This window comes from Malurus melanocephalus, unplaced genomic scaffold (assembly GCF_030028575.1).
Source record: "Malurus melanocephalus ecotype Western Australia unplaced genomic scaffold, MMel_1.1 scaffold_9, whole genome shotgun sequence".
In the NCBI taxonomy this organism is placed as follows: Eukaryota; Metazoa; Chordata; class Aves; order Passeriformes; family Maluridae; genus Malurus; species Malurus melanocephalus.
The window spans coordinates 5,441,561-5,466,336 of record NW_026623241.1 but is presented as its reverse complement, the minus strand read 5'-3'; the positions used below and the strand labels follow the sequence as shown (position 1 = coordinate 5,466,336).

Genomic DNA, 24,776 nt, shown 5'->3' with positions numbered 1-24,776 from the left:
GGAGCTATTAAATAGAGGATCCTCCCCCCTAGCCCATGTTTCTTTCCTGCTCCCAGTGTGGAAGCATCAGAATCTCAGAGCTACCCAGGCGAGGAGACTTGCCCTGTACCATCCTATCCTGGGCTAAACCTGGGTTTAGCCTTCTTGCAGCAACTGTATCACCTTGTCCCACCTCCCCAGCAAGGGTGCAGGGAAGCTTTGAGCAGGGTTTGGTGACAACCTTTGCGGCTGAAAGGTGGCGTGTGCGACGTGGGTGCTGTTAGGCTGAGCGTGGGCTATGGCATTTTCAGGTGGAAGTCCTAATTTCCTTCTCTGTTTTCTCCAGCACGCATGGGTAACTCACACARCCTGGAAGAGCAGAACAAGCCAGGACCTTCCTGCAGCCTTCTGCTGCTCCCCAGTGGCGGCGTGGAGAGGCACCACAGGCGGATCCTCATGGGTAAAGCCCCGACAGGAGATGGTGAGGAAGCTGTGGCATCTCTAAAATGAAGCTTCTGATTTCTTTCTCCATCTTCCCCAGATATCACACTTAAATCTCAGCGGGCTGGGGAACAGTAGGGTGACAAGGATGGGGAAATATAATCACAAGCMTAGCGTTTTTTCAAAGGAAGCAAACATTTTTGGAACCTTTCAGGGCAGTAGAYATAAACCTGTGGGTTTATTTCCCCAAATCAAAGAAAGCCTAAAACTGGCTCAATTTCCTTATCCTGGTAATTAACTTGCTTCTTAAAAAGTTCTTCCTCTCCTCTTGTATTCTGAAATAAAAAGCATAAGGGCAAACACATGAAATTTCCAATCTACSTGGGATGTTGAAAGCAGTGTAGCACTAAGGAAACAAGAAATTATTTCCTTGATGCATTCATAAAATTAGTCCTCCAGTGGCCTGGATGTTGTTACTTTCAACCCCCTTTTAATCAATGGAAAGAATACTGTGGTAAACAACGCTGTTTCTTTGCCAGGCTGYATCACAGCAGGTGCTACTATTTCCTACTTCTCCTCAGTAGTGCCATAGGTATGTAAACTTGAATTTTTCAAGGCTGTTTGGCCTTTGGGGTGTGGGAGGATCTATCCTCCCACAGRTCTCAGTGTTGGTGCTCCTCCTGCCCACTGGGGCTCTTGAAGGCTGGAGATGCCGCTTGTGAGACCACTTTGTGGTTCGTTAAAATACCCCCCAAGGCAGGAGCCCCTGTGTGCTTTGGGCTAGTGCTGGGCACTGTGCTGGCCATGAGAGTGTAGGTTGGGGGGACATTTAACCAAAAGAAAGACATGCTGCTAAGAGAGCAAAGTAGAATAATGGCAAATGAAAGACAATGTTCTCCAGCCATTTCCTATCCCTCTGCAGAGCATCTGTCACCCCCTTTGCAAGGCTGTCCCAGGTCAGAGTTACTGGGGTTACCTGGTATGTCAGAGAGTCTGTGCACCAGACTGGGGCACCACTCTGCAAGTCTCATGGAAGGGTTGCAGTCAGTGTGGCTGATGCCTTGGGTGGCTATGGGCCAGACCCTGAAATAGAAACTGTAGTTTTTGAGGGCATAGGATTCAAAAAGGGGTTTTTGTTACCTGGAAAAAGGTTCCATTTTTGAAAAACTGAAATTAAAATTACCTTTGTTGAGGTAGTTTGGAATGCTCTCTATTTTTTTTTTTTTTTTTTTTTTAATTTTTTTTTTTTTTTTTTTTTATTTTAAGCGTTGAATAAGATGATTTCCTAGGAAAAAATAGGTATTTCATGAAATCAAGTTTTCCTGTTGGCATGAATTTCAGTCAACAAATTGCAGACAGTTTTATTTTGGGCGTAGTCACGCCACATAGCACAGAGGCAAGCAAAGTTGTTCTTTCTTTATGGAAACAAGATTGTGAAAGGTTGATAACTCATGTGAGATGGAGCGTTTCACAGCATTTATTTTTTATTTTTTTTTTACAGCATGATGTCCCTTACCTTTAGGAAAAGGGTGCTTAAAAGTTAGTGAAAAAGAACAGGAATAGATCAATAATGAGAAGCTCTGATCAATCATATAGTTAAAAAGATACATGAACAATATAAAAACAATCACAGTATTTAATGTGAAACTGCCTTTGGATATTAAAAAAAAAAAATTGAAAAAAATTGCTATACTTGGAATAGTAAAAGGTGTTACTGGGATGTGGTGCTGGACTTTTTAACAGCATTTTTATGCTGCTGTTCAAGTGAACACAGGTTTGCTCCCTCTCATTTTGCCAGCCTTCTTGTATCATCAAGGGCCCCTTAGATTTTGGAGGCAAGAAGGGATAATCTAGATGCCACTGAGAAAAGGAGACCTCCCTACTGATGGAACTGTAAAGAAAAAACAGAAAATATCCAAAATATCTCTTGAGAAGTCTGGGAACAAAACAACCAGTACCTCATAGAGAAGAAGTCACTGTTATATATGAATGTAATTATGTACAKTGGGCTATTGTGTATACATACATATACCTTTATATTCTTCTATCTATACACTTGTATTTAAAATGCTTTGACTTTAAATCATGCCTCTTAGAAAACTGCCTGCATTTTAAGAGGCTGCCCACACCAGTTGTCCCCTCCTTCACTAGTGCCCCAGATTCCCAAGCTGATGTTCAGGCTCACTGGGCATTTCTACTGCACCTACTAACTTCTGTATCCTTTTTCACAGTCCCTCTGCTGCCATTTGCCCTTCCCAGCCAGTGTGAAGAATTACTGCTTTGTTGGTGTGGTACCCCATGGGGTGGCAGAGCTGGGATTAAGGGCAGATCCCTAGGGACCTACCACAAATTTCAGCATTGGCCTACAGGTGTGAGGAGGGCACCAGAGCTTTCTGCATAGTCTTGCGTTTGCCTGGGTACTGCTGTCCTTTCTACTCTTGCTCCCCCATCACAAGGACCACTTTGCCTGGTGKTCCTGTTGCAAAGATGCTCATCATCCATGGGATCTGCACACTCACGTTTCCTGGGGAGTGCCTGAGGAAGTCAACTGCCCCTGTGCCAATACTCTGGGCCTCCTGATCCCGACCTGTCCAACACTCCTGTCTTTCCATCTGCCTGAGGGCGTCTCTGCCCTGAGCTTGCAGCTGACTTGGCTGTGTCAGAGYCCTTCCTGTGCCARCCCTGTGGCTGGTACCATCTTTTCYGCAGCATCATCCTGGAGCTTTCCCTTTCTGAGCAAGCCAGAGAACATGTATGTGCCACAACATCTCACAGACAGACAGTGGTGCCAGTAAGTGTGTACCCACTGCAGCAACTTTCTAGACTCAGCTCTCACTCAGGGAGGTTTGATGGGGAGGCTGCAGAGGATGAATGCACAGCACCCACAGGCCATGATGTGCCTCGAGTACACAGCAGTCCTTGGGGGTGGATAGACACACCACCACACACAGCTGGCTGGAAGACAAGCCAAAAGGGATGGGGAGAGCACACCGGCAGTTTTCCCCGCTTGCCTGTAGTGAGACATCTGCAAAGCCCCGTGCCCGGGGCCATCTCCGCGGCTTGGGCGATTCCCCCGCTTTGCCTGGTGGGAGGGGGCTCCTTTCCCAGGCAGTGGCAGGTGCCTTATCCTCTCGTCGGGCTGTTTTCCTCCCTCGGCCGCTGCTTTCCCTCTCCTTGTTGTGCTCCAGCGGCTCTTTCACAGCGCTCAAGGTCGAGGCCGGCGGGCCGGGGGGTGCGTGCAGCCCCGTGTTTTCGGGGGGTGCGCCCGCGTTCAAGGCTACCGCTGCCTTCCCACGCCCGGCGCAGGTGCTGCGGGCCCGGTTCTCACGGCCGGCTTTCACAACAACCCTCGCCCGGCGGGACGAGGCGGGGCGGGGCAGGGGTCCCCCCGCGCCCCTCGGCTCTTAGCGGGCGGCGAGCCCCGAGTGCGCCCGGCCAGGGATCGCAGCTGCCCCGCCCGAGGCCGGCGACCCCCGTGCCCCGGCCGGGGGCTCCCCGGGTCAGCGCGACGGAGCCCCCAGGCCGCCGAGGCGGGCGGGGGTCTCCGCGGGCGGCGGGCGGTACCCGCGGTGCCCAATGGCCGCCCACGCCCGGACATAAAGGCGGTGGCCGCRGCTCCGCACTCCCTCCGCCGGCCGGCCCCCCCGGAGCCGCCCCTCCCCGCCGCCGCCGCCATGGGCCGCCCCCCGCCGCAGCTCCGCCGGGTCCTCGTCTTCCTCAGCATCCTCCTGCCGCCGCTGCTGCYGCTGGCCGGGAGCGCCGCTGGCGCCGGGACACGCCGCGCCCGTGAGCCAGGACCGAGGGGGGCGGGCCGGTGGGGGGGAAATCCCTGCCTCATCCGAGGGGCTGCGGTGGGCGCCCGCCGCATCAGGGCAGCTTGCTTATCCCCCCGCGATCCCTGCCACCGAGGGTGTCCTCGTTCCACTCATCCCCCGGTGATGTATCCCTGCCCTCGGTAGCATACTTGTCGCCCAGACAGCATGGGGACCCCTGCGCCCCGAGGGGCCCTGTACCGCTACCTAGCGGGCTTGGAGGGTCCCCTGCCTTCCCTGAGCAGGAATGAGAGAYGCAGTTCTCCCTTTAGCCTCAGAAGAGATCTAGGGGTGCCCCTGGATGGGACCGGTCCCTCCCTGCTCTGGGCTGAGCTGGGACCGCCAAGCGGGGAGCTGCAGGGGGGCTGTGCAGGCGGATGCCCGATGCGGCCGCCCCTCCTGATCCCGGGCCCGGCTCCCTCTTGCCCGCAGCGGCCGCCAGCTCCACGTGTACAGCCTCACGCCAGGCCGACTGCGCTGCCGGCTGCATCCCCGTTCCCTGGCTCTGCGATGGGGAGCAGCAGTGTCCTGACGGCACAGACGAGCAGTGCGGTGAGTGAGGGAACAACTGGCACCCATCYGCTGTCGTGAGGTGGCCTAGGGGACCGTGCTGTGTGGGCATCAAAGTGCTCTGGGGAGTGGTGGGGCAGGGCAGAGCAGAGGCACCTCAGTCTTTGCTGACATTGCCTATGTGGCAAGGACATGTGCATCCCAGAGATCCTTGGGAATATCTGTAGTGTGAGAGCACATCCTGGAACCCATGSTCCTTGGGCACTGCCAGCACCTATCCCATGCCAGGGGAGCTGTAGTCCCAGTGACTGTATTGTCCCAGCAGATACTGCATGTGGCGGGGACCCCCATGTCTGGCAGTGTGACGATGGCCGGTGTGTTTCTAGCAGCTGGCGTTGCGATGGTGCTGCTGACTGCCTGGATGGCTCTGATGAGCAGGACTGTGGTACGTACTCTGCTGGGGGAGATGAGTGGGGGTGGCTGGGGGTGCAGGGCAGGCTGGTGAGTGCTGTGCTGTTTCCTCAGTGTGCGGGACGAAGAAGGTGCAGTGTCCTGGCACCCACCACTGCATCCCGCACTGGGARCTGTGCGATCGGCACCAAGACTGTGAGGATGGCTGGGACGAGGAGGGGTGTCCCCAGCAGCCCTGTCTACCTGGGCAGTGGCAGTGCAGGAACAGGGTGTGCATCATGGCTGAGTGGAAGTGCAATGGGATTGACGACTGTGGCGATTCCTCAGATGAAGATGTTTGTGGTAGGCAAGAGCACCTGATGCTCCTTAGTAGGGTGCGACCTGTCTGGACCGTGTGTGAATCAGGGAGTACTTTGTTTTCCTGGGCCCCAGCTTCCCTTGGRATGGTGGCAAGCTTCCTGGGAAGCCGCTGCTACTTTGTAGGGCTTCCCCGTTAGTCTTGGATCCATGGTTTCCCTTGTGCCCGTGTGGTATTGGTCTGCCCTGCTAATATGAGCTGTGTGTGCCATAGCCCCCTGTACGCCTGGCATGGTGCGGTGTGATGAGGGCAAGTGTATCCTGGAGTCCCTGATGTGTGATGACAAGGATGACTGCCTGGATGGTACCGATGAGCCTAACACATGCGGTGAGTCTCATAAGGCTGCTGGCTGCCTACGTGGGTGGGGCTGGGGTGGGAGGGGCCACAGAGCTATCCTGCCTCATGTCAYCCTTTGCTGTGTCCCCACAGGTCGGAGCTGTTTTGTACGCAACGGGGGCTGTGCAGAGACGTGTGCYGACACTCACTGGGGAGTGCAGTGCTCCTGTGGGGCTGGCTGGGTGCTRCAGGCGGATGGGCAAAGCTGTGCTGGTAAGCGGAGGTCAGAGTGCATGTGCTTGGATCACGTGTGGCCTTGGCCACTGAGAGCAGCATCTCCATGGAGCCCACGCTTCTGAAGGAATGCTTGCCTCTGCCCTGCTCCTGCCTATGTGTCATGGTCCAGACATGTGTCTAGATCTGTACAGATTGTGTCTAGATAATGTCCCAGCAGCAGCTGGTGCATTTTGGGGCTGAGGCATACATTCTTGAGTCCAGAGAGCCTGCCTGTAGTCGCAGGGGAGCAGTGGCAATGCTGTGTGGGGCAGCTCCTGTGGCAGGCTGCTGACCTCACCTATCCTTGCAGATGTGGACGAGTGCTCCCTGGAGTACAGCCCCTGCAGCCAGCTGTGCAGCAACACCCCGGGCGCTTTCAGCTGCGCCTGTCTCCAGGGCTACACCCTGCGGCACGGCACYGCCTGTGAAGTGGCAGGTAGGGAGAGCTGGGGAGCCCAGGCTGCCTGAGGGGCTGGGCAGTGCCTCCAGCTGGCTGTGTCCCTGGCCAATGGGCTACTTTCCTCTCACYCTGGCAGACAATGCAACACAGATCCTGGTGGCTGTGGGGCAGGACCTGGCCCTTCTGGATGTACGGACCCAAGCCTACCGGCCCCTGCTCTTCACTGAGACCGAGCCCCGCGCCCTGGTGTGTGACCTGCTCCGWGAAACCTACTACTGGCTGACAGAGGATGGAGAGCTCCGTGTTCACCACCCAGGGAAAGGCACACAGCCTCTCTATGCAGGTGAGGAGGACCAAGGGTGCTGGGTGCTGTAGTGTGGCTGAGATGGGTGCTGAGAGCTGGCCTGACACCCCAAAACTGCTTTTCCCATATAGAGGAAGGGGAAACCTGGTATGCCTCAGAGCCTGAAGCAAGTATGTCTTAAAACTGTTCTGTCTCTGCAGATGCTGGAGAGGTGAACAGCATCTCGGTGGACTGGTTCACGGGGCAGCTGTACTGGGCCAGCAGCCATCCTCCAGCCATCTSTGCAGGGCTGGGTGATGGCCGGGGTTATGTGACAGTGCTGGGGAAGGACATTGCACCAGAGCAGCTGACAGTGCATCCAGCTGCAAGGTGAGCAGTGAATGAGCTAGGGCTGGCCCAGGCTCCTGGGATGGCAGTGCTGGTGCTGACCATGTCTTGCCTGCTGAGGCACTACAGCAGCACTAGTATTATGTGTGAAGTGGGTGATAAATGCCTGCCCCCAGGTCCCTATATTGGGTCAACCGTGGACAGAGGGGCCGGACAGTCATTGCTGCAGCTGGCATGGATGGCTCAAACCGGCAGGAGCTCACAGTTGTATCCATGGAAGAGCCTGTGGGGCTGACCCTGGACCCTGTGGCTGGCAGGCTGTACTGGATCAGCGAGTACAAGGAGGTAGGGATGAGGCGCAGCAGGGCTCTCTCCCATCCCGGGGAGACGATGAGGTGGTTGTTGGGAGGGGGGACCCTGGTTCCCCTGTGTCCATGGCCCAGGCACGAGAGGGGAGCAGGGAGCAGTGCCTAGGTCTGGCATATATCCCTGGGTTGGGAGAAGAAGCACCAGGGTGTGAGGATGCCACATGGCCACCATACCTTGTCTTGTCCCCAGTCCATCGAGACRTTGCGGGTGGATGGCAGCGGGCGCCACTCCTTCCACGCTGTTTTGCGGAGCCACACGGAGCCACTGGGCCTGGCCGTGTTTGAGAGCCGGTTCTTCTGGACCGATGGCACAGAGCTGGTGTCAGCCACCTGGGCCTCTCCCCAGGAGCACGCTGTGCTGCTCCGTGCCACTGTCTCAGCTTTCACTGTGGTGCACGCACTGCAGCAGCCTCCCCGTGAGTACCCCGCAGGTGCAGCGCTACTGAGAGCTGGCAGCATGGCAGAAACCCCTGTATGTCCCTGGGTGCTTGGGAAGGCTCACTGGCTCCTGGAGATCACCAGGTCCTGCACAATGGTTTTCCTGGGCCTGAGACGAGGTGTTGTGGGGCTGGTACAGAGAGCACYTGTAAAACTGTAGGAAAGCTGGCAAGGCCCATGGCTTTGGGTAGACCTGAGCCCTCTTAACTCTTGTGACATTGCTACCTTGCCTCCAGCCCCAGGACAGTCTGGTTTTGGGGCTTTTGGAGAGATATTGGGGTCATGACTGCCTGAGCTTTTAACATCCTCTTGCTCCCCAGGGGACACTGCTGCATGTGCTCCGGGTCTGTGCAGTCATCTTTGCCTCCTGTCCCCTGTGCACCCTCGGGGYTACAAGTGTGCGTGTCCAGAGGGCCTCTTCCTCCTGCCCTCAGGGAAGTGTGCAGGTGAGCAGGGTCTGACTCTCTGAGGTGGTATACATATGTGTGGGAGTTGGAGGGCCATTAAGGGCTGTGTCTTTGRGGGGATGAGGTTCCCAGCACACACCAGTGCTGTTACATTTCTGTCTTGGCTCATGCTGGTGACCCCATCCAGCATCCCTGGGGCTGTGCTCACATGCTGCCCTTATGCCCTGCAGAGCTGTCCATTGTGTATGCATCAGGAAAGGCCATCTCCCTGGTGCRTGTGGGCCCAGGAGCACACACCAAATGGGTGCAGGAGTGGCAGGAGCCCYTCCATCTGCAAGATGTGGACTGGCAGAGGTCAGTGCTCTATGGGACAGATGACCGTGGGACGCTGCTGCGTGTCGTGGGCCACCCTGGCAGGAGAGAGGCCATTGCAACTGGGCTGCCAGGTGAAACCCTATGGGGTGATAGAGGGCACACTCCCCTTCCTGATGCTCCCTGAGGCCAAGGGAACTCCTGGGTGCAAAGCACAGTGGTCTGGTGGTGCCYACAGTGGGGCCATGTCGAGGCAATGGGCAACCATGCCCTGGGTTTAGGGTCTGGGGGGACYCAGGCAGAGGCTCAGAGTCATGGGACAGCCTTGTAACTGCTTGCCTGCCTACTCTTGCCAAGTCTGCTCTGCCCGTGTGGACATCCGCTCGGGGGACCTGTACTGGCTGGCATGTAACCGGAGGGACATCGGGGTGATCCACACATCTGACATGTCCCTGCGCATCCTGCACCGTGCTCGCAGCAGCATCCAGCACCTCTTCTTGGACTGGCGGCGTGGTTCTCTGTACTGGCTGGCCCGTGGGCAGCCCCTGCAGCAGCTGAGCCTGGCAGGGGGTGCTCCACGGGATGCCTGGAATGAGACGTGGCCTGGAGACCTGCCTGCGGCCATGGATAGCAGAGCCTTCAGTGTGCTCTGGAGCTCAGCCCTGGGTGAGCCCTGGTGGTATCTGGAGCAAGAAGTGGAGGTGGTGGATGTAGGCAGGAGAGATCAGCCAAGGAGTGGAGGTGGTGGATGTAGGCAGGAAAGATCAGCCATGCTGCAGGTCCCTGCCTGGGTAGTGGGGCTCATGGGGCAAACTCTGTCCTGTGGTTGAGTCCCTGGCCTCAGCCACGAGGTTCCTGCCTTAGCTGTGGGTTGTGGGGCACAGGGTGGGCCATGAGGGCTGCGGGTCCCAGGTCSTACCATGCCTCTGCCTTACAGGCCTGCGAGCGCTGAGTTTGACCAAACGGCAAGCAGTCACCCTGGCACCCAGCTGGTCCCATGGCCTCGTGGCCGCCTTTGAGCCATACCTRGTGTCAGCAAATGGGACAGCTCTGCTGCTGTGGGACCGGAAGACGCTGGCCCTCGTGCTGTCTGTGCCRGCAGCAGATGTGCAGGGAGTGGTGGCCTTCGTGGGCTCAGAAGTGCAGGCTGGTAAGAGCAGCTATGGCTCTGTGCCTGGTGCTGCACCGCATGGGGCTGGGTGACCCGTGCTGCTCTGAGCTGGGACACAGTGCCTGGCTACTGGTGGCCATGTGGGGTGCTCTGGGAGGTGCCTGGAATGTGGGAAGGGCACAGCTCCAACAAATTCCAAATCTTCCACTAGTGCCACCAAGCAAAGGGTCTGCAGTGCCCCTCCCTCCACCTATGACCACCACTACGAGGACAACCACAAGCACCACTGCTGCTCAGCCTACCACCTCCACCACAAGACCACTGCCAAGCAAGACCACCACTGCACTCACCACTACTCCTGCACCAACCAGCAAGGCTACCACATCACAAACCAGCCAGTCCACATCAAAGAAGGCCACCCCTGCACCAATCACTGCCCAGACCACACCAACCAAGACCACCACTGCGCAGCCAGCCGTCACCAGCACCAGCACCACTCGATCTTTTACAACTAAGATCACTGCCCCACGGCCAACCACCACCACCCCACACTCAACCAGTTCTGCACGGGTAGTGCCACCTACCCCACCCCTCCGGTCCAGCCCTGCACAGCCCCTGACCCCTGTTGTCCATGTGTCCTGCTCTCGCACACATGTACTCTGCCGTGATGGCACTGGGTGCGTGGCCCAGGAGTACCTGTGTGACGGRGAGAAGGACTGTGCAGATGGCTCTGATGAGGATGGGTGCGCCCAGCTCTGCAACACCCCAGGTAGGAGCCATTCTTCTTTTCTCTGTGCAGCTGGGTTGCTCTGTGGTAGGGTTTCTGGCAGCACCCTGGTGTGATTGGTGGGACAGGGTCCTGGTAAAGTCTGTGTCCTGAGCTCTAATGCTTGTGATGTGACATACTGGTTCCTTCTGAACCTGGCACTGGGCTCAAGGTGCCGTTGGAAGAGGACAGAGTTGGTCTCATGCTCATAGTGACCTAGATGTGGCTGAGTCGAGACTGCCACAATCGTCTTGCTAAGGACCTAGGCTGCTGGAGGTGCACTGGCTATAAGGCACAAAGTCCTGCACCCAGTCACTGTAATGTGGGGCCTTACTAGGTGGCTGGAGGGCTAGCACAGGGTCTGGGCACCTGCCTTCTGCAGGCAGTGCAAAGCCCCTTGTCTCTCCCCAGGGGCCTTCCACTGTGCGAGTGGAGCCACATGTGTCGGGGCAGGAGAGCGTTGCGATGGGGTGCCCCARTGCCCTGATGGCTCGGATGAGACGGGCTGCTGGACGCCCACACAGGAGTGTGCCCTGCGCTGTGACGCTGCCACCCGCTGCATCCCCAAGAGCTGGCTGTGTGATGGCCATGCCGACTGCCTGGACCGGTCTGATGAGCAGGGCTGTGGTGAGATGGATAGATGGATGGATTGATGGGATGGGCTTCTGGGGTTGCCTGCCCCACAGGTGGATGCACCAGGTTTCCTGTGGGTCCACAGCCCAAGGCAATCTGCTGAGAGGATGGGGACAGTGCCCCCACTCAGCCCTGGCCTTTGCCCGCAGTGCCGAAGGAGTGCGGTCCAGCTGAGTTCTCCTGTCAGAGTGGGCAGTGCGTGGCCCTGGCCCTGCACTGTGATGGCGACCACGACTGCCAGGATGGCTCGGATGAGGAGGGCTGTGCTGTGCCTCGGCCGCTGCTCTGCCGTGAGGGTGAGATGACGTGTTCCCACAGTGGGAAATGTCTGCCGGAGGCGTGGCGCTGTGATGGCACTGATGACTGCGGGGATGGCACAGATGAGCAGGTGAATGGAGCACTGAGGACACAACTTGTCCCCATTCATGCCCAGGAGGGCTGGTAGCCTTTTCCACCCTCTGCCTTGCAGGGCTGCCCTTGGGAAGAAGGGCTGTGTGGGGACCAGGAGTGGGGCTGCTCTGGTGGCCGTGAGTGCATCCCTGGTGTCTGGCACTGCGATGGAGAGACTGACTGCACAGATGGCAGTGACGAGGCTGGCTGTGAGCAACACCCTGATTTTATCCCCTCKGTGTCCCACCCAGGGGTGGCTGGTGGGTGCCCAGCATAGTGGGACATGGGCATGTGTCTGTACTTAGGTGAAGGGCCTATATGCTGACTGCCTGTTCCCAGCATCGGTCGTGGCTCCAGGTCCTGAGTAGCTGTTCCCCCTGTAGGGACCAGTGGCCTTTGGATTAATATAGCCTGAAGCCAGGCTACTGGCACAGCTCTGGATGTGGCTGCAGTGAGCCCCGGGCAGCCTCTGTGAGCAGCTAAATCTGYCCCAGATGAGCAAAAGGAGCTGGTGGACAAGGCTCAGGGCAGCCTTCCCCACATGTCCCTGCAGGCCAGCCTGCTCCCTGCCAGAGTCACGAGTACCCCTGTGGGCTGGGGGCCTGCCTGAATGCATCCCTGGTGTGCAACGGCCGGCAGGACTGCGCCGATGGCTCAGATGAGGGAGGGAACTGCTCTGTGCCGTGCCAGCGGTCCTGTGCTCATCTCTGCTACCCCTCGCCCCAGGGCCCTGTGAGTGCCAGCAGCCCTGGGCCAAGGGCATGCCATGCCATGATGCCCTGGTCCAGCTGCAGAAAGGAGCCTTGTGTCCCCAGGGTRGGCAGCTGATGGTCTCTTTCCCCACAGCGGTGCTGGTGTGGCCCAGGCTATCAGCTTGCCGAGGATGGTTTGTCCTGCGCAGACATTGATGAGTGCACAGAGTGGGGTGAGGGGACCTGCAGCCAGACGTGCCTCAATGCCCCAGGGTCCTACAGCTGTGGTTGTCTCCCTGGCTACCTGTTGGAGCCTGATGGCCACATCTGCAAACTCACTGGTAAGTCCTGGGATGGCCAAGCAGTGCTGGCTCTCTACGGTACACCAAGGGCTGGTGGATACTTGTCCTCCTGTGTTGGCTGCCCACGGGGAACTTTGTAGTCCTGTCAATGGCCCTGTCCCCCCTGCCATGTTGCCTCCCAAACCCCACTCAGCTATGAGCTGCTGTTAGCCAGCCCATGGCTGGTCAGGAAATCCATCTGCACTGTCTGAGAATATCCTGTGTGGTAGGGCTGAGTCCCAGGAAGCTCCAGCGCCTGCGAGTGCCATGTTCCTTGCCTGCACATGCTGGGACCATGGGACCACTAGTGCTGAGCAGGGTCTGTGTGGCTGTGTTGCCCCAGGACCAGAGCCCAARTTGCTGGTGGCCGTGCAGTCTGAGGTGTTGTCCTACGGCCTGCGGAGTGGGCATGAGGAGGTGCTGCTGGCTACTGACAAGGATCGTGTTGTCTTCTCACTCGACTATGACYTGGTGGAGAGGAAAGTCTTCTGGATGGACCTGGCCACAGAGAGCATCCGCTGGCAGAGCCTCAGCTCAGGAAAGAAAGGCACACTGGTGAAAGGTGGGCTGTGGCAATGTTGGGTTAGCCGAGCTGGCCTCTGTCACTGTGCCATCTCCCGATTGCAGTGGGATGCCAGGCTGTGATCCCTTATGTGGARAAATGCTAGTGGGAGCAAGGTTGGGAGGAGCCAGAGCTAGGATGGAGGGGACTGGGGCTTGGAGCATTGTGCCAAAGAGCCAYGCAGCTGTCACCCTACACAGGTGCTGCCTCTTGGATGCATTTCAGGTGTAAGATCAGACTGTATAGCAGTGGATTGGCTTGGGAGGAACCTGTACTGGACAGATGGGGCCGCAGGGCAAGTGCTGGCCACTCGCTTGGGGGCTGCCTGGCAAGGGATACCAGAGTACACTGTGGTGATGGATGGAGACCTGGATCAGCCCCACTCTCTGGTGCTCCAGCCTCTGGCAGGGTAAGTCACCAGAGGGACCTCCTTGCCACCCCTACTCTGCCCCATTTTCCTCCATGGAGGCAAGTGAGAGGCTGGGGAAGAGGTGGGATGGCCTCACCTTGCTGCTGTCAGGACTGTGACAGAAGAAAGAGTTCAGACACTGTCCCTGCCCTGCATGGAGCTTTCAATACATCCTTGATGGGATGGGAAGCTCCATGCTGATTTTCTGGACTGCCTTGGTGTTGAGATGATGCTGTGACAGGTCCATAGGCCCACATCTCTCTTTCTGCTAGGCTGATGTACTGGTCAGAGGTGGGGAGTCACTCACGGCTGATGGAGGCCAGTATGGATGGGAGTCGGAGGCACGTGCTGCTGACCCAGGGGCTGGGCTGGCCCACAGCACTGGCCCTTGACCTCCCCTCCCAGAGGATCTTCTGGCTGGATGAGAAGCTGGGCAGTGTTGGTTCTGCACATCTGGATGGCAGCAGTGTGAAGGTGTGGTGGGGCACTGGCGACAGGGTCCTGATGTGGAGCAAGGTGAGCACTGATGGCCTCTCTGACAGGTCCTGAAGCTSAGCTGGGTCCAGAGCCCCTTTGCGGCAGCTGTGTGCGAGGGACAGCTCTACTGGTCAGAGAGGAAGACATGGTCGGTGCAGCAGGTGGACAAGGCCAGCGGCAAGAACAGGACCGTGCTGCTCAAACAGCACGGRCAGCCCCATGGCCTCCAGGTACCAATTTGGGGAGCCCCAAACCCCATTGTGTCAGCTCTGCTGGTCTCCCACCCTGCACAGCACTGTTATCCTCTGAGTGTGGCAGTATGGTGCTGTAGCTCCATTCCAGTGGTCCTTGGGCAGCAGTCTCTGTGGCCAAGTCCTCTAGGAGCATCTCTGCCTTGCCATCCTGTCCCTAGCTGGGCTCTGCATGGGCTTTGGGAGCGTGGCGTGGTGTCAGCCACGCTCAGCTCTGCTGTCGGGTGCRGATGGAGCCGGGGCTGAATCTGCTGTCCCACAGGTGATGCACCCAGCCCTGCGCCCTGCAGCCCCCAACCCGTGTGAGACACGTGGCTGCTCCCACCTGTGCCTGCTGAGCGCCCGGCACACTGGGCAGTGCCGCTGCCCTGCCAGGCTGACGCTGGCTGCTGATGAGACCACCTGCCTGCCCATCCGCGATTCAGCCTTTGCCCTTCTGGTGTCACCGGCAGCTGTGGCACAGGTACCATCCTCCGGAGCCAGCCCTGGGAGCTGCTCTTCTTGCCGTTGTCAGGGTAGAGGGGTCCCCATCCTAGTGCTGCCTCTTTCCTCCAGGTCTACCTGAAGGACCTGCCCACAGCTGCTGGATCCCAAGGGCTTCCTCCACACCAGGCCCTGCCCTTAGCAAAGGTGAGCCGCCTGACAGCCATTGACTATGCCGTAAAAGACAAGAGTTTGTACTTTGCAGAGATGGGAGGCAATTCCATTGGACTTCTGCGCCTGAAGGACTGGGGACGGCTGTCCTGGAAGAAGGCAGTAGCTGTGGAGGGCACGGTGACATCCCTGGCCTTGGACTGGCTGAGTGGGAATCTTTACTGGATCGGGGGGCAGCCACCCAGCATCCATGTGGCAGCTCCCAGGGGTCGGTGGGCTCTGGCCCTACTCAGTGAGGGGCTGCAGGGCGCTGCCTGGCTGGCACTGTGCCCTCGTGCTTCCACCATGTGCTTTGTCACAGCAGCTGGCAGCCRTGGGCGCAATGCCATGGTGGAGTGTGCGGCCATGGATGGCACTAGCCGCAGAGTGGTCTGGAGRAAAGCCCGGGCTCCCACTGGCCTCRCTTTTGGGGGTGCTGGCACCAGGCTGTACTGGGCAGACCCTGGTGAGTGAAGAGGAGCCAGGGCACTGCTGGGGCTAGCAGTGGTGCAGGCGCTCAGTCTGCAAGGCAAATCCCTGAGGGGCAAGCTGGAGCACTCTGTCTCCACACTAAAGCCTCTCCATCTGTGCCCTGCAGAGAGAGGTACCATCAGCAGTGTTGAGCTGGATGGATCCCGCTTCCGGGTGGTGCGGGAAGGGCTGCACGGTCTCTCGCTCTTTGCCATAGGAGAAGGCTTTCTGCTCTGGAGCACGACCTCAACCAATGGTGGGTCCGTGTGCTGTGCTTTGCGCAGCTCCTCCCACTGCATTAGGACATGGGGCTCTGCCAGTCCCTGTGGGTGCAGGCTTGCCCCTCTGTGGGGTGAAGGGCAAGCTAGGSCGTCCCCACCTCCTATCTCCCTTGTGGAAGGAGGTGGAGCAGAGCTTATCCCCTATGTCCCCAGGCTCCAGCAAGATCTGGCATAGCTCACTAGACAAGGCTGAGAGCTGGTGGTTCCCGATGGAGCAGGAGTTGGTAGCCATGAGGATTTACAGCCAGTTCTCACAGGAAGGTGGGTCAGGGACTGCCCCAGCCCAGGGTATCTTTGGGGTTGAACTGTGCCTTTTGGTGGCCGTGCTAACCCGTGCTGTTTTGGCAGGCRCCAATGGCTGTGCAAAGAGCAATGGGGGCTGYGCCCAGCTCTGCCTGCCCAACCCTKCAGGGCGGCAGTGCCRCTGCTCTCCCGGATACCACYTGGTGCATGGGGCAGCGTGTGCGCTGGCAGTGCCTTGTCCAGCCCCACTCCAGGCCTGCCCCGACCTCCAGAGCTGCATCTCCAGAGAGCAGGTCTGTGACGGGCACCCCGACTGTGCCGATGGCTCCGATGAGTCTGACTGTGAGTGCCTGCCCACAGCCAGGGCATGCTGGGCTCCTGGTTGGGCACGGGGCAGCTGGCCCAGTCTCCCCCACTTTGGGAAGGGGGTTTTACCTGGGCCTTTGCTGATCTATGCCCATCCCTCCAGGTGCTCCGGTGAAGGTGGGGACACCAATCCCTACAGTGGCACAGTCAGGAATGTCCCATGTCGAAGGACAGAAGCCAGTCTCATCCCCAGCTGCACCCCAGCCTCAGCAGCCCAACCCCAGCCCACCGGCAGGCCCTGGCCCCCGGGAGCATGGAGAGCCTGTCCTGGTACCCCCCAGCACGGAGGAGGTGCTGGGGGCCGTGCCATGCAGCAGCAACACATGCAACCTGCGCGGGGACTGTGCCATCGAGGCTGGCCGAGTGACGTGCCACTGYGCCCTGGGCTATCGTGGCGACTACTGTGAGGAGGCCGAGGTGCAGCCCGTCACAGGACCCATTGTCCTGGGGGTGGCCGTGCTCCTGCTGCTCGCTGCTGCTGCTGTGGGGGCCCTGGCCTACATGCGGAGGCGGGATAGGCGGAGGAGGTGAGCTCTGGTACTGGGCTGAGCCAGGGACAACTGGGAMTAGAGAGGGACAGGGTCTCCTTGCCTAGGGGTAGTGAGGAGTCCTGATGCATTCCTGGGCTATGTGGAAAGCTCCAGTCACTGCAGAAGGTGATTTCCAGGGATTGTGGCAGRTCTTTGGGATCTGCCCCATCTCTAGGAGGTGGTCATGCCATTCTCAATGTACATTTTTCCCTGTCCAGGACCTCAAGCACTGCTTCCACTCGGGTGCTGACCTTGTACCACCGTGAAAGTGACCCTGAGGAAGAGGATGAGGAGGAGGAAGAAGAGTCTCCMCCCAAGAGTGATACATTTGTGAATGAAGCTTATGAAGGGCAAGAGGTGAGTAGCATCTGGAGCAGGCCCTGCTAGGGACCTCTCTGCCACCCTGCAGTGCCCCAAGGCTCAGTGCTGGCATGGTGCCCATTCCTGAGGCAAACTCTGCCCTCCTGCTGAAGGAGAGGGGCAAGACCTGGGGTGCCTGGAGTCTGACAGGGCTGTCCCACCCTGCCTATGGCTGGACCCTCTGTGCTAAGGTGTGGGGTGGGCTCAGAGAGGCTGGGTCAGACTCRCCCCTAATACACCCATCTGTGATCTCTGCAGGAGCTGCCAGCGCTGCTGAGGAAGGGATCATCTCACACCAACACCGCATTTTCATAAAGGAACGTTGTGCAGCATCCCCTGTGCCATTGTGGTTTGTGTGTGGGCTGGGGAGGGGAGTTTGGTTTGCTCTTTCTAGATGTCTAAGACCTAGTAGGGAACATTAGAGTCCGGACAAAAAGCATTTGGGAGATTTATCAGGAAGTCTCCAATCCCAACACACTCTTTGAGACTGTCCCTTGAGACACTGTCCCTCTGCAGCAAGGCTTAGCTTGCTAACCAGGGTGCTTTGGGCTCGCCCAAAAGAGGTACAAGAATCTGGCCAAATAGCTCTGCAAGGAAGCTGGCTTGCCTCTTACTGTGCCTCTTATGCCTCTTGCCTCTTATGCAGGGGGCTGAGCAGGATTTTATACTGCAGTTCTGACCTCCTGAGTGTCCCTYACAAACCAGTGAGACCAGTTTTACCACCTCACACCAAGCTAATTTTAAAAGGGGAAATACATGCTATTTTTTTCTCTGTGATCTTCCTCCCCCTCACCCCACTCTGCCTTGAAGTGGCTMTGCTCAAGGAAGGAGAAATCTCTTCTAGAGCTAATGTTGACCATGGGGGAAAAGTTCTTCAGGKGAAAGTGCTATAAAAGCTAGCTGTGCCCTTTTATGGACCTTTCCTCCCTGCTTCAAGCAAAGCACAGGGAAGCTGGGTGAGCCGTGCCCACTGGCTTTCAGCCCAGCCTGCCTGGCAGAAAGCCCATAACCATCCCACAGCACAAACCCATTGCTTTGCATTTATTTTGCTGTTTGCACAGTCCTGAGCTGAGCAGAGACATGAGRGATATGCTCCCCTCCCCTATTGCCAGCTCTGAAGGTTACACACTTCTAACCCATATGTTGCTTACATGGGAACACCGAAGCTGCCTCTGCCCAAGCTGCTGTGCATGGTACAGGAAGATGAGGTAAAAGCTGCATGGAGGGACTGGAGCCATCTCTGGTCCTCAATCCAACATGGCTTTGGCACTATTGTAGATCCTGGAGCAAAGCAGGCTTTTGAGGAAGTTGCAAATATTCAAGTCAGGTCCTTGGCTGTGTTTTCTGCCTGCTCAGAGGTGCCCCAGAAGAAGGGCATGACTTGTAGGTGCAGGAGCCAGCACTACTCTCGATGCCAGGGYGGTGAGTGCTGTCCCAGTGCTGGGGCTACAAGTCAGAGTCACAAGGTGGGCTGCTCTTCCACTGCTGTGCATCTCGCTCATCCCCCAGCACGTCCCAGGGATTGCTGTAAGCTCTACTGGAGCACGGCCCAGCATCTGTCACAGGGCTGGGGGGCAGTCTGGGGGCCCTGCGCTCCTTGCAGCAGTGRTGGAAGCTGAGGGCGAGGGCCAGCCCGCCCAAGATCTCCATACAGCTTCCCAAGTAGCTCAGTACTAAGCTGTAGCCTACACTCAGCGTGCTGCCAGGTGCTGCGGGCAGTGCCCACAGCTCCTGGGTGTACCAGGAGCTGGGCACGAGGCTCATCAGCCCAGAGAGGAGCAGCACCAGCCCTGCCACGCCGGCCACCAGGTGCCGGGGCTCCGGCTGCCAGCAGCGAACACCCAGSGCAGCCACCACCAAGCCCACCAGGGTGACCACCATGGAGGAGGGCATCAGCCCTTGGGCCACCCGCACGGGCACCTGCTCAAAGTAGCCCAGCTCGTCAGCTTGCCCGCAGAGGCGGTCATGGGTGCTCTGCCGCTCCCTGCATATGTCCCAGATGCCCTGCTCCCAGACGACGTCCGTGGGCTCGTCAGGTACGAGGCTCACCTGCCTCCACTTGGGTGCCAGCGTGCCCGTGAGTGTCAGCAGGAGCCCGCAGGGGCACAGCACCAGCCCCACGATCATCGCCGTCGGCGTCCGCATGCTGGGGAGGCGGGAGAAGCAGGCTCCAGAGGGCTCCCGCTTGCCCAAGGTCCGCGGGAGCTCCGGGGCCGGCTGGACAGGAGCTGTGGCACCGCCGCAGGCAGGGCGCGGGTCCCGGCGCCCCTCACGGCGGGCAGCCCGCGGAGCCGCCYGGCCCTGCCCGGGCCCTGGGGAGGTGCGGGCAGGAGGCGGTGCCGGCAGGAGGAGCCCGGCCCGGGCAGGGCTGGCCGGCCCCTGCCGCGGGGACAGCGCCTTGCAGGGGCGCGGCAGCCCGCGGGGAGCGCCGGAGCTCCGGCCCCGTGGTCCTCTCGCAGGTGGCGCGATGGGGATCGTGCCCGGGCCGCTGGGGAGGMACAGGACCCTGTTACAGCTCCCTTMGTTAACTGCATGCGAGCTTATTTTGCTATCAAATTAATTGATTAGTTTATGAAAATAATTCAGATGAAATATTAGCAGATCTCACRGCTGAAAACTGGCCCCGGAGACTTCCCCATCTCCCTGTCCTTCAGGGACGGCTCCTGAGCTTGAGCCTGCTCGTCCCCTGCCAAGCTGCCCTCAGAGGGCACCTGCAGATGCAGCAGCCTGGCTCTCGGCGGGAAAAGTTCCTGCGATGTCCACTGAGACAGGTATGGGAAATCACCACATTTGAGAACCCCGATGCAGAACTTTGAGCCCCAAAAAACATTCGTCTTGGGCCTCGCCAAATTTCCTTTAATTTTGCCAGTTACACTSAGCCCAGGAGAGGGCAGCATCCTCTGTGAATCAATTTGGGATGAGCAACGCCAGCTGAGCTGGAGGGCGGGCTGCCTGTGCCCCACGGCATCTTTGCACTCTGGTTCCGTGCCTTTGGTCGTCTGGAGGGCTGAGTGCGTCTGTGCTGGACCAGCTACTCCCGGCTCCTCTCCCCACTCCTCCGTCCCACAGCTATTCCCCGAGCCCTTTAGCTCTGTGGGTACCAGATCATTTTGGGGGTGGATTGTGAAGCTGCTGAATGCTGGATCTTCGTCCAGCTGGAAGGCAGAGGTGGGTGGGACTCAGCCAAAAGCTCCTGTCCCCAGCCACATCTGCAGAGCAGCAATGCCGACAGCCAGATGAGCATAGTTCCAGAACAGGAACACCTGGCTTTGTTGTACACAGCCAGTAGGCTTGATAAAACTTGGCACTCCTCATCTGGGAAACTAAACTAGGGATTGCTGATTCCTTTCCTGTCCAAATAACTTTTGTAACTTTTACCCCATTCCAGCCATTGACTCTGCCGAGAGCTCACTGGCAGCCTTGGAGCTGTGGGTCCAACCAAAACACCAAAGACTACCGGCCTAATGTCTGCCTTCTGCCATGGGATCCCCTGACAGAAACAGGTACTGAAAGCCTGAAACTTTATAGCCCTCTCTTGTGAGGCTGTATCTGGACACCTTTCCATCTGGACACAAATTGGAGGTTGGCTGTGAGATATAGTACACCTAGGGGAGAGGAGGCAGAAGGAAAGGGCTGGTAGCAAGCTGGGTGGCACAGTGCCATGGATGAGGCAGTGCCATTTGCTCAGGAGATTTTTACTAAGGTGACAAATCCCTCCCAGCTCCGGAGGTTATTACTAAGGTGACGAATCAGAGCTTGGTGGCAGTGCTGTCAGGTAAAGCAGTGGTCACCCATGGACCAGCCAAGCAAAGCAGTGAGCAGGTGATAGCAAGCCCTGAGCCCTGCATGGCTGAGCCAGGGCTTTTCTCCCCATCCTCGACATGTGGGAGGGTCATGTGCCAAATCTGATGGAAAGGGAGAAATTCTGCATTTGGTTGGATTTGCACACTTTTTCCCTTTATATGCTAAGAAACCTAGAGGCTAATGCACACCCTGGACTTTGCAGTGCCTTCCCTAGGATCCCTCTCCCTTGCAGCACCTTCCATCTTCTCTCATCTGTTCCTTCAGCAGTTCTGTGCCCCTCTTACATTTCCTCACGCAGTCTTGGGTCCAGGAGGAGGCAACTCCTTYGATCTGCTGCTGCAGTAGAAGCTGGGTGCCAGGAGTATCACAATTGTGCACTGGGGCAGATTTAAAAACCTGGGCCTTTCCAGTTTATTAATAATGCCCAGGAGGCTGCATCTGCCCTTTGGGCTGGTGCCCAGCTCCTGACTGTGGGACAGTGATAAGCAGATTAGGTGATGCCCTGATGCTGTATGACCTGCCCTGAGTAAGCTTGRGGAAGGAAATGGGATTAACAGAGCTGTTTCCCGTTGCCACAAAGTTATAGATTGTTCATTTCTTCCCTTTTACTTTCTAATGAGGTGGTATGAAAAGCAATTCAGAGCAGTGCCTGGCCCTTTCCAAGCTCTGGGGAAGCAGTTAAAGCCATCTGGCTTCAGAGATAAAATGGACTGGCTGAAACTGCCTTCCTTCCCACATTACCGTAGCTACTGAGTGGGAAAAGCCACCTTATTTGGTGTTTCCTACTTCTCCAAGGCCGTGACTTAGTTTTTCCTACGCTGTCATAGTCATCTCTTTAAGAGCATGATGGAAACTTTATCCGGGCCTGGTCAAATTAGCTTGCATTTTATTACTATTTTTCAACACCCCACTGTAAATTGGAGGAGCAGCAGAAGGCCTTGAGCTAATTGGAACTGGAAAAGATCCAGGGCAGGATAGTCGGAACTTGAGACTGATTCCAAGGAAGAAATCAAAGAAAAAAAGAAATCCATGATGTGCTATTTAGTGTAGAGTTGCTTCTTCTAGCCTCAGATACTCTGCATCACTGAAGGCTGGGAATGAATTTGGGGCAATATTCCTCTGTTCAGTCTGTTCTCTGCCTCTCTAGCTGTCTGCTTCCTGCTGCTGGTGGTGATGGCTCCCTAGACTGTACCAATACTAGTGTCTTTTAGGCAGCAACATGGGCTTAGTGTGGATGGGATAAATAGCTTTTGGGTTAYACCACTATCACACCAACTGAGCAGAATTTGCCTGATGTCAGCAATGGCCATAGAACACATGACAATTGCCACAGCTTCCTGTGTGATCCATAGTCTGATCAGACTCCCAGGCCCAGCTGAGCTTTCAAAAYGTGGCTCTGGAGAGGAGAGCTTCCCTGCACAAAGGCAGCTCTGCCCCCACATTGTCAGCTGAGATCATGGCACTGAGACTYGAGGGCAGGGGTGTGCTTTTCAAGGAGGTTAATCTGACTGCCTTCCCTCCACAGCTGCAGGAGCAGGATCCTCAGCAGCAGCAGGATCTCTYGGCATCCTGTTTGCCGTGTGGGGAACAGTTGGGGGCAGGGCTGCCTAGCAGCAGCCTGCAGCTGGTAATTCCTGTTTACATCCCACTGACCCTGGGGCTCTGACTGTGTCACATATGACAAGACCCCCCCACACCASCACAGTGCCTGCATGTCCTGCAAGTTATGCTGTACCTGATCCCTTCTTGGGTTCCAAGTGGGCTTGGCCCATGCTGGACACCAAGACACAAGGCTGCCAGGTCTGTGGACATAGCAAATGGCAGCACATGTGCTGTGCCTCCCTGTGATGCCCTATGACCGGCATCATGTTTGACCCTAGCTGTGTGCCATTTATCCTCTCTGGCACCTGAGGAGAATTTGCTTTGTAGAGAGTGGCCTGATGTCTTGCCTGATGTAGGAGATGGGAACTGACAGGGAACAGCACCTGTGCAGGCAGCATCTACATTTATGGGGCTGCAATTTCTTCTGGTTTAGATGCTTATGTGGCTCCACTATCCGTGTTTGCCTTTCAGTTGAAMCCCTAAATGCCTGCAGGCTGGGAGCAAAACACAATGGCTCAAATAGCCTATGCTGGGCTTTTTAGCATTAGACCTGGTTGTCTAAGCCTCTCCTCAGTCTCCATCCCAAAGGAAAACTTCCTTAACCAGGTGTCCAAGTTTGAAGGATTTTGTTCAGACCATTCCATTTTGCTGCATTTTCTTCGAGCTTTTGACATGGGACAATTTCTACAAGTGCAAATTGAGGGTTCTCCTTGCTCTCAAACCACAGCCCAGGCAGTATGTGAGGGCAACTGGAACACGCTCTGCATTGTCCAAACAGCTGCAATGGGCTTCTCCCAGCCCAGATCCCAACTCCCTCCCTGGACGCACACACTACTGTCTTTGTGCCTGTCAGGGGGCCAAGGATGAGCCCCAGGCAGGACAGGATCTGTGATCCCCCTGGCTAGCTAAATGTGGAAGAGAGGTCTGTGTGTCCTCCCCAGAGCAGAGACAGCAGTGGTCAGCACCTGGCAGGCAGCTCCATGCCCCTGCTATCCAGACTCTGTGGTGGCACTTCCAGAAGCAGATTTATTAGCCTTCCACTTGCCCACTGACCTGCCCCCCTCCAGGCTGACCACCGCGGTAACAGCAGCCCTGAGGATGCACTCCAGAGGGGTTATCAGAGAGCAGGGATGTGTTGGGCATTGAAGGGCTTTCAAGCCCCCATGCTGGCAGGTCTCACTCCAGGGCTATGACCCAGCAGTGGCTTAACACACCCAGGCCTGTGGCCATTGGAGTTTTGGCTGTTCCCCCTGCTCAAAATTCAGCATGAGGGAACTGCAGTTTGGGGTCAGTATCTGTAATGCCTGCAGGGAATAGTAAATCCATCAGTGAGCACGGAGGCTGCTCCTGCTCTCTTTCTGCAGCCCAGCTGTGAGTCTGAATACTATTCAGACTGGATCCTGGGAACGGGTTGTTGAAAGCCTTATTAGATGCCCCCCARGTATTTACTCATCCATTAAACTCCCTCGATTTCTAAACTGCTGCACTTGGACTTGCCAGATTGCCCAGTGCTGCTTTCAGTTCAGAGAATGATACAAAAAGCATTTTTGCAACTATGTCTATTTTTGTCTGACTCAATCCTGAAATGGTTGAGAGTAGTTTGGACATGAAGCTCCTGAGCTGGGTTTTGGAGGAGCAGCCCTTTCCAGACAGCAAAAAGAGAGCAGTTAAAGCTGGGTCTGGCTGTGGAAACTGCATGTTTGTCCAGTTCCCGGGCCACAGATCTTGCAAGCTAAAGGGCAATGCTGATGCTTGTGGGTGAACAGCATGTTGCAACTGGTGAGGCAAAAGCAGTGCCCCACGATGGAGGTTTATCTGGTTACACTGTAAATGTGACTCATCTGCGTGRACTTTGATCTCCCATTGGGCTGAAACACTGAAACCAAAGCGCAGATGGCTGATGAATCTGCCTTYACGTATTTACTGGAAATTTGGTCAGCTTTGTGGGCCAAACCACCTTATGTATGGCCAAGGCCACAGAAGAAAAGACCTGCTTAAACCTTTCCCCTTGAGAAAGCCCTGGGTGGGAGACAGCTGTGCCCTGTGCCTGTTCTGGAGGCAGAGAAATTGCAAAACTTCTAGTCTATGGGAATTTTATTCTAATRGTTTGGGATGAAAAGATAGCTGCATCTTGCTCCCATGTTATTTCATTGGGTATTTTGGGTTGGAAGAAACCTAAAAGATCATCTACTTTTAATCTCCCCCGTCATAGGYAGGGACCTTTCACACTAGACC

The 24,776-nt window shown here is 56.9% G+C and overlaps 1 protein-coding gene across 1 annotated transcript; it reads right to left on the bottom strand.

The window, feature by feature from the left end:
- Positions 1-18,098: 18,098 nt before the first annotated feature.
- Positions 18,099-19,444, bottom strand: CLDN23 (claudin 23). The gene has a single exon (XM_057375248.1). It carries the CDS (start codon positions 19,278-19,280, stop codon positions 18,582-18,584), a length of 699 nt encoding a protein of 232 aa, XP_057231231.1. The 5' UTR covers positions 19,281-19,444; the 3' UTR covers positions 18,099-18,581.
- Between the last annotated feature and the right edge of the window lie 5,332 nt (positions 19,445-24,776).